The sequence below is a fragment of the Ylistrum balloti genome, unplaced genomic scaffold, assembly GCF_031769215.1.
Source record: "Ylistrum balloti isolate Yb309-2 unplaced genomic scaffold, AGI_CSIRO_Ybal_v1 Utg369640, whole genome shotgun sequence".
Taxonomy (NCBI): domain Eukaryota; kingdom Metazoa; phylum Mollusca; class Bivalvia; order Pectinida; family Pectinidae; genus Ylistrum; species Ylistrum balloti.
Window position 1 is genome coordinate 552,501 of NW_026781901.1, and position 17,479 is coordinate 569,979.

A 17,479-nucleotide genomic window follows, 5' to 3' on the forward strand; every position below is an offset into this window, starting at 1 on the left:
ACACACATACACACACACACACACACACACACACACACACACACACACACACACACACACACACACACATCCACACACACACACACACACACACACACACACACACACACACACACACACACACACACACACACCACCACTACACACACACACAGCCACACACACAACCACCACACACACACACACACACACACACACACACACACACACACACACCACCACCACACACACACCATTACCACCACACACATACCACCACACACACACACACATCACCACCACAACCACACATACAACCACACAGTCACACACACACACACCACCACCACACACATACCACCATACACCACCACACACATACCATACTCACAACACACATCCACACACACACCACCACCACCACACACCAACACACATCCACCACCACACACACACACACACACACATACACACACCCACACCACCACCACCACCACACACACCCAACACACATCCACCACCACCCACACACACACACACCCACATACACACACCCACACCACCACCACCACCACACACACCCAACACACATCCACACACACACCACCACCACCACCACACACACACCCAACACACATCCACCACCATACACACACACACATACACACACCCTCACACACACCACCCACCCACCCCCACCCCCCCCACACACACACCCAGACACACCAAACACCCACCACAACACACCACCACCAAACACACACCCACCACAACACACCACCACCAAACAAACACCCACAACCACACACCACCATCACACACACCAAACACACACACACACCCAACACACACACCACACACACACCACACAAACACACACTCACACACACACATCCAACACACACACCACACACACACACACTCACACACACACAAACAAACAAACAACTCCATGGTTCGTATGTAGTTGTGCACGAAAACATTAGAAATTAAAAAAATGTTGCCATAATTGAATAACGGAAGTTGAGATCTTCCAGAATGTTGAATACGTAAATTACTTGTGAGCATTTGACTTAATTTAGTGATTGTTGGTTAAGTCTTCCACACAGTAACCGTGTATGACGTCACACCAGACCATTCCTGACACATTATAGTCCTTGTGATACAAGATTTTCTTCTTTATCAACATGAACTTAATTTTGAACTTAAGCAGGAACTGAGGTTAATATGTATGCAAGATATTGTACTCAAAGACAATGCAGCATTCGTCAGAGAAAAACGGCGATCCTACATCATAATCTAGTCCTTGCTAAGTTCTGCGTGTATGTCCATTCGTCCGCTTGTACGATAGCTTAATTAGCACGATTTTTTACGGCATTTGACTAGGGAACAGTGTACTATTAGTACGAGGGTCCTAGATATAAGTGTATTGATCAAAGATAGACTGTCGCTCATTAATTTTATATATCTTATGATCAGCCTCTTGTCGATCCTAGCCCAGCTGCTACTGATTAGCGAGATTTCCGACAGTAATTCTCTATACTTCTGAGAGGAGTCATACCCGGACTTCAGTTCACTGACAGACTGACAGAGTCGATAACTACTAGTGTTTTACAAAGGAATATATATATATACTGATAGGTAATTTGATTTCGTGGGCTAATATTTGGCGGGTGTCCAGGTCAGAACACGCCCGCGGGCATTGGATTTCGCGCAGTTCTGCCTTATCATAACTCCACAGTAAACATATAAACATGTGTATATAAACAGCCATTTAACATAATTTACAGATATAATGATTCACGATACAAATAGTTGGTGGGTATCTATTTTCGCGATTGTATATTTGATGACCGTGAACGCAGTGAAAGTCATCCAAAACAAATATTATCAACTTTAACGATAGATACACGAGGAAGGAGAAGTTGGAAAAGCTGGCATGACTTAATTCGAATTGCTCAATGCTTACGTGAGTTCTTTTGTTCAGGAAGCCAATTTATTGGAGATAATCGAACTGGAAACGTTACACAAAGCATACATGGTTGCCTGTAGTGATATAACACCTGTAGAGCATTCAGTATTTTATAATAAAGTATTTCACATTAATAATTTCACATTCAGTACAACACATAGTTTTAAAGTAAGTATACAAGTATATGGTTCGTCACAAACAAAATAAACATTTATCCTCAAGAAGACCGTAACAAATATTTTCTGATGACCTTTCGTTATGTTGAAACAGTACGACAGTACACAGTACAACACATAGTTTTAAAGTAAGTATACAAGTATATGGTTCGTCACAAACAAAATAAACATTTATCCTCAAGAAGAACGTAACAAATATTTTCTGATGACCTTTAGTTATGTTGAAATCTTAAAACGAATCGGAATTAAAAACAAATCATTTTGCAAAAGCATTTCGTATCAAGCAAGTATTTAGCATGTACATGTAGTACCGACTTTTCAGAGACAAGAATCGGTAACAAATCTGCATCATTATGTCGCACGGTCTGTTTATATAGTAACCATAACAGTATTTCTTGAAGCCTCAGAATCAGTCTATTATCAGTTTATTGTACATCTGTACTATTTCCTTACCTCCATTTCGTCTTTTCTTTATCTTCTATCAAGAATCCAAAAAGTTACAGCTGTGTTTGTAAGAGGTGTCGTTAACAGCTCAAAACCGTCCAGGTTAAGAATGTCCCACCGATTTTCAAATGTACACAAGGACTCAATATACTGAGAGAGAGAAAAAAGCGCATTAGTTTTCGTGAGGGATTCATTTTCATTGATTTTGTAGGTACTTTAAATCTACGAATATATATGTCCATGAACTATTAATATAAGTGCTTTGCTGGTTGTCAAATATTTTTCACTTAATACAGCATTAATTAGCATATATTTATTTCGACAGAATTCCATTTGTTGAATTTTATCGTGGGTGTTTTGATAACTTGATAAAACCAAAGGCTAGACGAATATTCCTCTGGACCCATCACCGCACATATTAATTTGGACAGAGCTGGAGTTAAAGTCTAGAAAAGTCGGACAAACAAAAGATCTATTATGCATCGAGTTAAAAAGTTTGTGACAAACCAAATATAGAAATTTAAGTAGTTTGTATCTTTTAGTTCCTGCCCATTGTGCTTAACATCACCAAGTCGAGTCAAAACTATTACATAGCTCGCGGTGTCATGGATGAACTGGGATATGATTAAGTTTGTACGGGTCAGTGTTGATGTGTTTCCGTATCCCTTAACGAGAACGAAGGAGACAGGGCATGATGGAAGAAATTTGGAAGTCACCTAATAATGAAAAAATCTGGAAAACATTGAGTGAATATATGAAACATAATTTCACTGCATTACCCTCCAAAATATAAGTCGATGTCATGTAAACAGTTAAAGTCTGTCGGTGAAGATATTTGGGTATATTGTCGAATCTCTCTAGAAACACACTTCAAACCTTTTCGCGGGGATTCACTTCCGGTTAACGTTGGCATACTTAATCATAGGTCCGGTAATCAAATATCCGGATTTTGATACTATCTTTAATTTGTTTTCTATTGTTAATGACTTACCAGATATTGTTAACTCTGAAATATACCTCTTTGCGGATGATACCAAAATTTTCAGAATGATAATGACAGAAGATGATTACAGAATACTCCAAGAGGACCTGGATGCCATGTATGAATGGAGCAATACTTGGCTTCTAAAATTCCATCCAGACAAATGTAAGCAGATGAACATAAGAAAGAAAACTCAGACACCAGAGCAAAGATACCAAATCAATAATAAGCCATTAGATATAGTGGACAAGGAGAAAGATATCGGCGTAACAATTGACAGTAATCTAACATTTGAAGTTCATATCTGTGAAAAGATAAAGAAAGCGAATTCCATGTTTGCAATAATAAGGAGATCATTCCAACATCTAGATCCAGAAATATTCACCCCACTTTATAAGAGTCTGGTGCGGACCCACCTTGACTTTGCCAGTCCAATTTGGTCTCCTTATAAAATAAAATATATTGAAAAAATAGAAGGAGTGCAAAGAAGAGCAACAAAACAGATCCCTTGTATGAAAGGTCTAAGCTATGCAGAGAGACTTCGTCAGCTGAAACTTCCAACACTAGCATATAGAAGGATCCGAGGGGACATGTTAGAAATATATAAGATACTCCACGAGCATTATGACCCAAGGGCAAGCAATGTGATTAAACGTTGGAAGGATGTAACAGAAAGGCAAGGACAAAGGGGCAACTCGATGAAAATATACCCTCAACACAGCAGTTCAGAAATACGGAAAAACTACTTCACACTTCGAGCAGGAAAGATATGGAATAACCTACCTGAAGAAATTGTGACAGCGCCATCGAAAAATACATTTAAAAACAGACTGGATAAATACTGGAAAGATCAAGAACTATTATATGACAATTACAAAGCGGACATAAAAATGATAGGAAGTGGCGAAACAAACCTTAAATGGGACGAGGAAAAGGAGTCTGGTGAAGAGGACTAAAGTCCTGTACCGGAAACTATCGCTAAGTATCGCTAAGTAAGTAAGTTATGTTCTTTTGTTATTCATCGAGCTAAAAATTTGTATTGAATAGAATATTTTTGAAAAAATACTTACAGTATGAAGAATTTGGGTCTCAAATTCAAGTGACGTCACAATATCTCGATAACAATTAAGATGACGCCAACAATCTCGCGCTATCTCGCGAACAATTACGCATGGTTACAGCATCACGACGATTTAGACTGAAAGCTGCTTTTTATAATATCTCATGAAAACAACATGTCACCTACGAATACCGACGACATAGATATGGGAAAACTGCTACAAATATGCGGAGAGTACGTATTGAAAGATATATATATATATGTATATCGATTTCATTTTCAAGTTAAAACTTTAAGTAGAATTAATGTATCTATATATATGACTATTGTATAATAGAAATTCAACGCATCGATTTGTTATGATTATTAGGCGAATAAAAACCATCAAACAACAAAAAAGGTTTTTATATAATTTCCATGTGTATAAATATAAAGTGTAATTTCTTATGTTTAGTTTGGAGAAGTACCAGAGCTACTGTCATTCGCTTTGTGAATACGCGAGCAACCCAGGCACTACCATCAACAGGAGTTCTGTCCCCTTCTACATCCTCCAGAAATTCGCGTACGACCAGAAGAAATTAGCAAACATTAGTAAGTATGCTAGATTGTGCTGTTTACATAAGACCAATGATTCTGACATTCTGATTTAAATAATTTCATTTTAAACAATTAGAAAATATGTGACATATTCACTTAAATCGACCAATCTACGGGTCATCCCAAAATCTTCAGTCTGAATTGAAAAAAAAGAATAACTATGAAAAGACAGATGATGAAATAAACTTTTAAAATATCAGTTGAAGAGTCAAACAATATGAATTTACCATGTATATTAATCGTCTTATTATCGAGAACGTACAGAATTTTTCTAGTTACTTCTTAAACATGAAGTCATTATATTGGCTTAACCCCATAGAAAAAAAATCTTTTTGCGCCACTTCCATTTTTTAAAATCAACTTCTTAAATCATAATATATTAAGGTGGTTAATAGTAATGAATAATTAAGTATTTGTTTCCTACAGAAAACCCAGAAATGACCAAATTTGTTGCCGCCATAGCCGACACAGCCTGTCTTCTGGGAACTTTCCCGTTCTACTCCGGCGGATTATGGGAAGTGTCCCTAACTAAACCAACAACAATGTAAGTATCCAACATTGCTTTACCATTCCCTCCATTTACAAATACTTATTTATTTGTTTATTTAATTATTTTCTCAAAACTATTCTTAGTGTTTTAATACTTCGATGTCCTAACGCCTCATATCTTATTTGTAACATATTGTTTGGCAAAAGTTAAAAAAAAAAATACATCACTACTGTAAATATTTTTGTCTTGGTCAGATTGAATGACAAGTTGATGTCCAGCTTGGCGCTCAGAAGCAAAAAGGTTCAAACTAGAGTTAAACCAACAGATAAACAACATCAGCAAATACGAGCTACTATTGAAAGTCACGTGGCTAGTTCTGTGATGAGTTTGCTTAAGGCAAATGAAGGATTCTACAGGGCCTGCAACAAACGACAAGGGTAGGTTACTCTGTCTACTATACTTGAAATCGTAGAACATTCAGTAATAGTACTTTTGCTGTGTTCTTTTTCGTTACTTTCACCATATGATTTAATGATAAAAAATAGTTATGTTTCGAAAGAAAGTTACGAATACAAATATTTCAGCTTTTAAAATATTTTGAAAACCATTAAACTTTCGTCTCTACAGATTGTGCACAAAACTTGCCTGGGCTAAGCTTAACACCCTAGATATCTCTGCCATAGCTGAGGACGTGATTTCACGGGCTTCTCAAACAAATCTTAAAGTAAGTAATTATGAACATTGTAGCTGTTATTTTTGGGACTCAGATATTCGAGTCCTTGGCTTGCGATTTTCCTGTTTGACTAACTCAGATTTAGACCTGCTATATCTTTTGATATAGGGACGCATCAAAATTTTGTAATTGGTGTTCAGGACACTTCTTTAAAATTTAAACAAAACTTATTCTTTTAGTATCATTTTGTTACAGACAACGTAGTATAGGTGATAAGTCATTGAGCACGATCGCACGCGTGATTGACATTTCATGGGTCCTGATTCGATAAAAGATTTTTTAAAAGTTTACCTTCTTAACTTTCAGAATCTAGGAAACGTCTACCTGAAGAAAACAACAAATAGTTCTACACCAAGAAAGAAGAGGAAGGCTTGTTTTTCACGAGGTACAACCATTATAAGTCAAGATCTTTAAATGAAAATGTGGAACGTCCTTTCTTTATTTTCGAAAAATGCTCTTTACATCTCTATTGTGATTTTCTTCAAACCTATTGCAACATTTTCAATCAAACACTCATTTTTATAGATGGTTTGTGCTTCTCAAAGAACCGCAGTGGTTTCCGGTTAAAGATTTCAGGGAGAAAAGACGCCTCCAGCCCGTTGCCTGGCTTTTTTGATTTGCAATCAGGTACAATAGATTTCCATGTGCTTTATATCATCATGTAATCCTATATAATGGTTCCTCTTCTTCTTCTTCAGACATATTTATAAAAAATATTCATTTTTTTAATAAAATGAAATAACAATGATAATATTCATATGAATGCTTAGTGCTACAATATACTTTGAAAGACATGTCTTATGTTTAAGTGTATCTTTATATCTTCGATAATAATATTTTATCTTTTAGCTATGACTGTTAGTTTAAATTAATTGTTTAATTCGTTTAAATATAATTTTCATTTCTTTTCCTGACTGTAGATCTGCACGTGAAATGTAAGATGGGGTTACTTAATGGCACTGTTGGGTTCGGCTGGACCCGGAAGTCATCCTTTGACAGTGAGAAGACATGGGGCATGTTTGTTCATCCTCCTACATACGGGTACTGACTCTTCTACATACGGGTACTGACTCTTCTACATACGGGTACTGGCTGTCCAAAACATCAATAAGGACTCTAAAAACGAGATCTCATGTCTGGATTTTACTGGCAGAAAGGAGAACTTTTTTGCTTCCAATTAATTTATCGATGGAAAATCAAGGACATCGTAGACATTGACTTGTGACTAAATGTTACATTCATTCATTCATTTGCATATTTTCTTTAAATGAAAAGTATTTTGAAATTTTAATTTTACATATTCTTTGATACACTATATTTAGAGGTACAGGTTTTGATCGTAATCTTCTGTGTCATTTAGAAGCATAATAGAGGTGTAGGGGACAGGGGTTGGGGAGGGGGGATAGGGAACCGGGGGGTGAGGGTTGGGGAGCGGATAGGAAATCGGGGGATGGGGGTGGGGGAGGGGATAGGGAACCGGGGGATGGGGGTGGGGGAGGGGATAGGAAATCGGGTGAGTGTTATTTTGTTTTAATATTTTTATTATACATATTTAATATAATAATATCGATATCTTTAAAAACGTGGGACTCCAATAAAAAATGTCTATCTTTGATGATTTTTGTTTGTTTGTTTTATTCATAGAACACGACAATCTCTCTGTATGTCAGCTACCTCCGATTGTTAATCATCCACTCACTGCACGTAAAGATAACATACTAGATCACACATACATCATTGGCGCATTAGTTTCGGACTCCTTAAGAATCATTTATCGCTAGCTACGCAATGTCGATGAACTGCCACCAAAAATACATAAATGACTTGAAATGTGTTCATACTATAAGATTTACGTGTAAACTGATCGGTGAAATACCAGTATTATCATATCCCTAGATGCGACCTCAAATTCGCCCACCCGAAATAATCGACATGTGTTTCGGACATGTTACTGCACTTCCGTTTTTGATGACATCTCTAAATCACAGAGACGCTTGAGTTAGCTTAGTGTGACCCAGAAATGCACATGAATTACATCTCTATAACTTAGAAATATACATTCCAGATTACCATTGCAAATAATTTAGTTTCATTAAAATAAAATTGCTTTGCCAATTTCAATAAGCGTTTAATGTTAAACGTTTATAGATTCTTAGAAAGTTGAACTCACTATGCAGTGATCTGTCAATATCGTTTGCCTACGGAGCCCGTTAACTGACATGCTCCATACTTTCGAAAAAACGAAATAATATTTCGAAAAAACGAAATATTATTTCGAAAAAACGAATTAATATTTCGAAAAAAAGAAATAATATTTCTTTTAAACGAATTATTATTTTGAAAAAACGAAATCAAATAAGTATGGAACATGTCAGTTAACGGGCTCCGTATTTACCTGTATTACAAGCTACAACAACTTTATTTGTTCCATAAACTGCTTCCGGTTTTCACTGTCTGTATTATTTACATGTCGTATATTTCTAGAGAAAGGTCATTTTTGTAACAAAATAATCTGAATCTAAAAGCATTTGGACAGGATTGATATTTTATGAGAATAAAAATCAAAATACATGGTGTAAAGTGGTGGATATCTGTGTTTATGTGTGCCCCTTTTCAAAAGGTTTAGATTCGAGTTCTGATTGTTTGATCATATTTCTTGGTAAACTTCTTTTTTATAACACAAACTATTTAAATAAAATTCACTTTCATCTCTCGGTCTACAACTCGCTATTTAAATCAAATCGAAAATGAGTAGTTAAAAGTGATAATTTATAAATCATTATTTTTTCATTAGAAGACGTGCATGTTCGGATTTCAGTGGCCAAGAAATTGCGAGAAGGCGTGGCCTATCATTTATAGTCGATTTTTCTTCACATGACAGACGATAACGAAACATTGACATCTGGGGATGAATTGAAATGTTATTTCATCATATCTAGGAGAATGTTTGACATGTAAAAATGTGTAATAAGAAAAAATACATAGATTTGCCAATGAAATATATACTCATAATGTTTTATGGTGAAACCACAATATTTCATTCTTTCTTGAAGCGTGACATATTACAACAACCAAAATTATCCGGGTGAAAGGTCACGGAGGTCAATAATTTATGTGATACGGCTCGACAAATTAGCCGTTCCGAAATACATAACGGTCCAGAACCGATCTCCAGACAGTATATCATCTTAACTTGAAATCAAATTTAAGCAATAATTCACATGAAGACAACATCACACAAAGAGTAACTTAGCCAAGCAGCACACACAAAACAGAAGAACTTAAAATAAAAGAGACGAGAAGTAATCGAATCTCTTTGAGATCGAAAGGTTTTTAATGGAAACCGAAAACTTGCTTCCAATTTTCTAAAATCTGATATTCCTTTAGCTTAGAGTGCTGAAAAAAAACTCGCACGATTTAGACCCAGATTAGAGTCAAGAGTGTAAAAACAATGCTAAACACCAGGCCCCAATTGTATAAAACATCTCAACTTGAGATTTCCTCAAGTCGAGATTTTCCTCAGCTGATATCTCCTTGAAAACGGCTTGTATAAAATTTTCTCAAGGAACAGGAGGAAGTCATCGGCTAGGATGTCCTGAAATTCCTTGAGGAATTTTCATACAAGATATTTTCAAGCAGATATTAGCAGGAAAATATGGGCTTGAGGAAATCTTAAATTGAGATATTTTATACAAGTGGGGCCTGGTGCCTAGTAAAGTTCAAATCAAACAAGTTAATCTTAATGACGAATTTCCTGGAATCGAACGCGGGTCTACCAACTAAGCCAAGAAACCGGTTCCGTCAGCTATATAACAGGACAAGTATTTAATACTATGAACAAGAAATACGGACTTATTTCTTTTACACATTTATACAATCTCATGTACTTATGTTTGGATGTGAAGTTTTCTTTAAAAAAAACCCAACAACAACAACAAACAATACTGGAGTCCAATGTGGCCCGAATACCTGTCCGAACTAAGCACAACATGTTATATTCATTTGCAATGTGTTCAATCGAACACACTCAGATTTATTGTTGTGTTACGTAATAAATAACTTCCATCTGAATTACAGTTTAGATTTACAACTATTTTACAGCTATTGCAAAACAAGTTTTTGCAACTTATATTAACCACTTTTGTCGGCCAGATTAAAAGCGCACAGAAACCAGAGTACCCGGGGAAAACCCACGTGGTCACCCAAGTGACCCTTAACCTTTTCACGTCTGGGAATCGAACCAATCAAACCCTGACGCCTTAGTGGAAGGAGAGTGCGTTACCACTGCGCCAATCAACCGCCCATCAGCTCTGCTGTAGATTTCTACCATGACATATCTAAATCTGTACTCGAGAGCTAGAATGTCAAATATGTATAACGCTCTTGAATATATATTTTCTAATCCTAGGACTCATTTCGTTGTCCGTCGACTGCAGTTTGGTATTTTTTAAGAACACTCAAGCTTATTTTTGGAGTACTGGACCATGGTCATACGAGGCCCTAATTCCTCTTGTCCTTTTTGACTTACCATGGTTCACACACTAAACTTTATAACTAAAGACTACAACACCTTGTTGTCTTTTCAGTTTCCACACTTCTTCCTATCCATCCCCTATTTTAAGAAGAGAGTTGGACTTTGCTATTCCTGTTGTTTACGTTTACCATTGTTTAGTTAAATTTTTCAGTTTACTTTGCTTTTTGGACCTGTGATGTTCTACACATTCCCCTGTGGGGCTTAACTTTATGACAAGATCTTTTTCCGTTTACTTTAACACACTTTAAGTTAGGAAAGAATTTTATTTTTGTCCAGTTAAGGATACCTCCCTCAACTCCATTACCTCTTAGTTCAGCCAATACGTAACGGACGTAACGGTTGGGTACTTTATCGAAACCCTTACAGATATATCGCCAATGGTTCTCTTATTGTACTATTACCTCAATAAACTAGTTATGCATGAGTTACCAGTACGGAATCCATGTTCTTGTTCCGTCAAAATGTTGTTGTCCATGTGTTTTGTACTAGGGTGTCTCGGATGATTTTCCCTGAGACTTATTTTTGACACTTTTGTAATTCGGCGTTGGGTGGGTTCCACCAATTGGAACGTAGATATGAAATTCGAGAAGGACCCATTCATTATTTCTCACGAAATGGCGAATAGCGACGACAAACTTCCATTGTCATAATCCACGATGTCCATCCGCCAGCGTCTGTTTGTCCGGCGTAAAATGTTCCATTTAAATGACGTCTCAATCACCAAAGGTAAAACCCGACAAAATTTGAGAAAAAAACATAAATATTTTCTACTGATTACCAAACACCTCTAGAATCATGTTATTTTACTGATAGGTTCCTGTGATACAGCGTGGCAGCTTTGAGCAATATTGAAGGTCACAGTCATCTAACTTCTGATAATTAAGCAGAAGATCTAGAAGAATTTTGGGTGACAAATTTTTACAATGAAGCCCAACATAAAATTTGCGAAAAGAAACAACATTGAGCCATATTCAATGGAACTGGAGTCAACGATGTGAAATGTTAAATATATTTGTGAAAACATCCAACACCAAGTGAGCAGTGCAGTCCTAAATCACGGCATTTAGCAGACTCTAAATACACAATAGTGTTATTCTAATGCAAAAATAATGAAATAGTATATATTTGTCTCCATAACACACCATATTCATGTGAGCACAGATTCTAGCTGCTTTTGAAGTGAATGCTGAAGTGTTGTGTTCCTCCTTGAATGGAAGCATTTTTTAATTGTTGTTTTATCTATTCAATAAAAGAAAAAAAACATCCAAATGTCCTTCTATAAAGCTTTATTTCATAAAACATTGTTGACAAACGTATGTTTTAGTTTTCCTACAAAGCATGTCACAGCAGAGCAGTTCATCATTGGAACTATCATTAGTTGAACAGATTAGAAGTTGTACAAGCAAATTAAAGCACTTGAAGTCATCTGCTATAAAATTGATGTGCTTGTCAAAGTAGTAGCATCGTAAATATACCTTCAGAAAATTGACCAATCAAAACGGAGGAAGTATCTGTAACTTATCTATGCCAGCAGGAAACTGACCAATCAGAACGGAGGAAGTACCAGCCACCTCATTTAATATGCACAGATTCCACAGAATTTCAAATTTAGCTTTGACATACAAGTATAAACAAAATTTGATGAATTTTCAAAAATGGTTACAAATTTTGAAGCATAAGAGCATGAGCATTCATAACAATTAACATTTCTATCAATTAAAAAATCTATTTAAAGCATGAACATTAGAGATAAATATCTGATTACTCTTTAGTTAATCCTGTAATACGACAGTATCATATTACACATATACATATATAAAATGACTAATTGTCTTCTACCGAAAGAAAAAAAACATAAACATCTGATGATGAAACTTTAAAACAATTAATGCTTAAACATCATTTAGATAAAATTTTCCATGAAAAAATCAAATCTATTTGTAAAGCAATGTTCTGGTTCGCAAACCTTGTAAACTATGCACATATTTTTTTTTTGTCCACTCTGATATTTGATGTATGAAAATATATTGGAATAAATGATGGCAAAGCATTAAAAAATGGAATTTCTTTTTAAAAATTAGAATCCAATATTGTCTATGAGTTTGATAAAAAAAAAAATATCATAACAAATTTACAAAAATGAAGTGAGAACACATTTTGTTTTTTTAAAAGATGTATAAAATGAATGGTAAAGACAATTCTACTTTCCCCGAATGTAGGTCAACTTTGTTAAAATTTGTTAATTGATCTTGAAATAAGCCAAAGTGACAAACATGTTACTCTGTCTAGTTGGGCTTATTACCAGACATGGACTTATTGAAGAGTAAGTACAATAAAATCAGACATCTATTTATTTACCAACATTAAATTTATATACCAGTGTAGCATGGTATTGTGAAGCAAGGGGAAATGAACCGGGTCAAAATACCATAATGGTATTAAAAAGTTTCAACATGCGTAGTATGACAGGAAGTGTACATGGAGCTTTGTGATTTTTAAAAAATGATGAGAGATTTATATCACAACCTGTGAAGAATACTGAGACAACTTGTGTGTTCCTTCATTCAATGGAAAAATAAGAGATTTATTATTTTCTATTTGATCTTTGATTTGTGAAACTCATCAACAGTTCTTCATTTAAGCTAACCAAAGGTTTGCTAAACTTAAAACTTCATACAACTTGTTTCATAAATTCATATATCATAAAGAATCTCATGTTAGATTCTATATATGTGTATCCAAATGTATCATTTATCTTGTCTTTCAAGTAATGTACAATACATGTACAATAAACAAGAATATCGTTGTCCGAACGAAAGTCATCAGCATTGCCTAAAAGCTACTGAAAAATGACCAGGTTAGAGTTTAAGTTGTTTCATAGGAATGCAAAAACTTTAGATTAATTTACAAAATTAAATTACAAAAAAAGTAAAAATCATTAATTTCAGTATTTCAAAACATATTTTAAACAATAAAATACAACTTATAAACATCAGAAAAGTGAATACATGTATACTGAAAAATAAAATGTAAAAAATCTGTAACTATTTGGACGGAACATATTTATAACATTACTGTTTCAGATACTGTTATAGATATTGTATTAGATATTAATAAATTATTTTAAAATTAAGAGAAGAAATTAGACTAGATGGAAAGAATATTAATATGACATTCAGCTTTCAGAGCCATTCTAAAGCTTTAGCTCAAATTGATTTTCTTAACATGTGCCAAACATACAGTCTTTTGAATATATGGAATATCTCAGGATCCCTGCCTCTATTTACTATGTAGATATTTTTTTCACTTTGTATAAATATTCGCCATCTTGCGATGTAAGTAATTCACCATAACTCTTCATGTTTTGTTGGAACTATTGAAGAAACAATTGGATTTTGATGACCACCTCCATAACACACATCAAATATCATAAACTGACTGATACAAATGTTAGGACAAAATAAAGGTAATTTCTTAAACACCAAAATATCCACATCAACCAACAACAAAAATCACAACTTTTTATCTAGCTATGGAGACGCAAAGTGGTATAATATCATTACATAACAATATGAAGATCAATGTATTTATTTTACCAGGATTTCTACGGCTATGATTTTTTTCTTTGTCAGAAACAAAGAATATGTCTTTTCAGATTACCTATGATATTAACCTGACAAAAGATTGAAAACAGAATGTGTTTATTTATACATTCAAAAAGAATATAGACATTTTGTGGACAAGATGACATACTTCTGTCACTTTACTCATCACTGATACAAATAAAGCTCAATGAAAAATACACATGAATATGCACGAATTCATATTATCAACTTTGAAAATTCCAAGAAGTCCTGATAAGCTTTGCTTTATAAATGGAATGCAACAAACAAGAATATGTTATCACATCCTGAAGATTAAGGTACAAAAATAGATAACCCAAGTTGTAAAAAGGATAATGAATATTCATAACATTAATGAATATTCATTATAATGCTTCATGAATTTTCATCACTTTATGAATATTCATAACTCTAACAATTATATCAGGTATACAACATATACACATTACCATGATACTCTCTAATCATATTTACATACTTAAATACAATTTTATAAAAAAGGTATCATTTCATGAAAAGTTTCCTGCTATGAGAAATAACGGGCTTGATAAGGCAACATCTGGATTCTATATAGTGAAAAAACATCTATAAAAAGCTAATATAGTATGGGACTTTGGATGAATCACATAAATTTTTCACATTTACAATATCCAATAAGTTCACAAATTTGTATTATCAATTTAATAAAAAATTATTTGAAAGAAAAAAAAATCAGCTGTTGAACTAATCTGGAAGCCAACTTACCAATAAAATTAGTTAATATTCACTTGTTGTTCAGTTAAAATCATCAATTTAAATTAAGCCCTCGGAAGTTTACATAGTACTATGTAAGTTATTTGTGTTCTGTGATTTGATGGTTGTCAACAGAATCGCGAAGTTAAAAAAATATACACACATCTGTTATTCATACAAATCAAAAGCAAAGAAGCTGTCGCTTCCAAAGCATGAAAACATTTAGAATATTTATCTACCACATGGGCATACATGGTTTTATGTGTAATGGTTTATAACAGAATAAACATTATAAAAAAAATTCATAAGAATCCTACGCATTCTGTAACAGGGAGACAGATCACATGTCCATGTAAATCAATTAAGTACAGTCGAACCTCGTAATCTCACGGTTAACAGGACTGATGAAAAGTATCCAAGTCTTAAATTTTAAGTAAGCTTAAATACATAGTGTCAAATAGGCCGGGACCAACAAAATACTTTGAATCATACAGGGTCTTTGAGTTATGAGAGTTCAAGGTTCAACTGTATTTGCAAAAAAAAAAGTTTTTACAAGACTTGCTGTATCACAGTTTGCAAAATGTCAACAGTATTTATATGTACATAAAGTCTACACAACAACAAGTATATTTACCCTTTTAAGCAACACCCTCACTTACTTTCCCAAAAACCAGTTCTCAGGGAAACTTCAGCTTCTCTTCGGGTAATATCATAAACTACGATCATTTCAATATGTAAATGGTTATAATTCAAAACTGTTAAAAAGTCTATTTCTATTTTTATAATCTTAAAAATAAACCATTAAAACAAAATAAATGAAATCACAAAATAGCTTTTAAGTACATGTTATATATATCACTTTTCATAAAAAAAAAAAAAGAAATAAAAGTTTGTAAAAATTATGATCAATATAGGAATGACGAAATTTTTTAAAAGTTAAAAATACTTAGATGCATACTTAATAAATGTATTCCCACTGATAAACCCTACATTCCTAGATGTGCAGTGTAGTCTATCATATATTTTGTCTATTTGTGGTGTGGATATATTCAACCTGAGACACCTAAGAGCTTACAGGGGAAATCTTAATACCAGTAATTTCTATGACTAGCTTGAACAAATCTACATCTGACAGAAAAAATTACATAAACTGTCAATGCAATATCAGGCATACCGTATTTGACCTGATAAGCACCTCGTCCCTTCATAATGTGACCTTTTCCGAGAGTATTATCCTTTCATTATAATCAACAGACTCACATGTGTAAGATTTTTCAATCAAGACATTTTTTTCTTTTTCTCTTTAAAACTTTAAATCCTAAATTGATAAGAAGGTAAGTTCTCAGGGTGCTCATTGGGACAAAATGGTAACATGAATTTTATCATTGCAAATTCTCCCATGAAATTTGGTGGTATACTTTTTGTACACATATATACATGTATATTATTTACTTGTTAAAAAGATTATGCTGTATATACTACTGGGGGAAAATACGTAAAAAAAATCCTATTCTGTTCTTATAAGTATTTCAATCTGACAACTATACATAATTAAATGAATAAGATATTGCCATGGAAAAATGATTCCCACTTTAGGTATACTAACCTATCATACATTACCTAATCAATGAGAAGATGTGGAATTTCTAGCTGAAAATATTTTACTAACATATTTCTGAAAATAAGAAAAAAAAACTGAATCTTTATCTTTTCATCTATGATGCAGCATCCTCCACAAAAACAGAAAAGGAACTCTACTTCTGTTATCATATTTGGGTATATACAGTACATATATTGCAATGGCTATATTTCATTTGTAAGCACTTTTTATGTACTAAGAATATTTTTCTGGCTTTTTATGATTAAAAAGTGGAGAGAGTACTCAAAGAAATATTTCTCTGCTGGTATAAAATGTTTAATCATCAGCTGATAGCAGTTTTTTTGCTTTCTTTCATAAGAAAGTATAACCATAAGTCAAAATACACCAAACAGTGCTCCCTTAGAAGCGTGATGAAGAACTTTCCCATCCCCTAAGTTAAAATGGACACCTGAACTCCAGTTCATCTACTTAATATCTACCTACAGTACAAAATTACCGCGGGGTTTCAAGCACCAAATTTCTATCTAATATGTTAAGAATGAATCACACCCTTGTGA

General features: G+C 34.2%; 1 protein-coding gene across 1 annotated transcript; it reads left to right on the forward strand.

The window, feature by feature from the left end:
- Positions 1 to 4,683: 4,683 nt before the first annotated feature.
- Positions 4,684 to 7,481, forward strand: LOC132554232 (uncharacterized). Its single transcript, XM_060218541.1, has 9 exons — positions 4,684 to 4,722; positions 4,759 to 4,847; positions 5,068 to 5,204; positions 5,637 to 5,754; positions 5,955 to 6,137; positions 6,328 to 6,424; positions 6,740 to 6,818; positions 6,959 to 7,060; positions 7,354 to 7,481. The coding sequence occupies exons 1-9, from the start codon at positions 4,684 to 4,686 to the stop codon at positions 7,479 to 7,481; spliced, it is 972 nt and encodes a 323-aa protein (XP_060074524.1).
- The last annotated feature ends 9,998 nt before the right edge of the window (positions 7,482 to 17,479 follow it).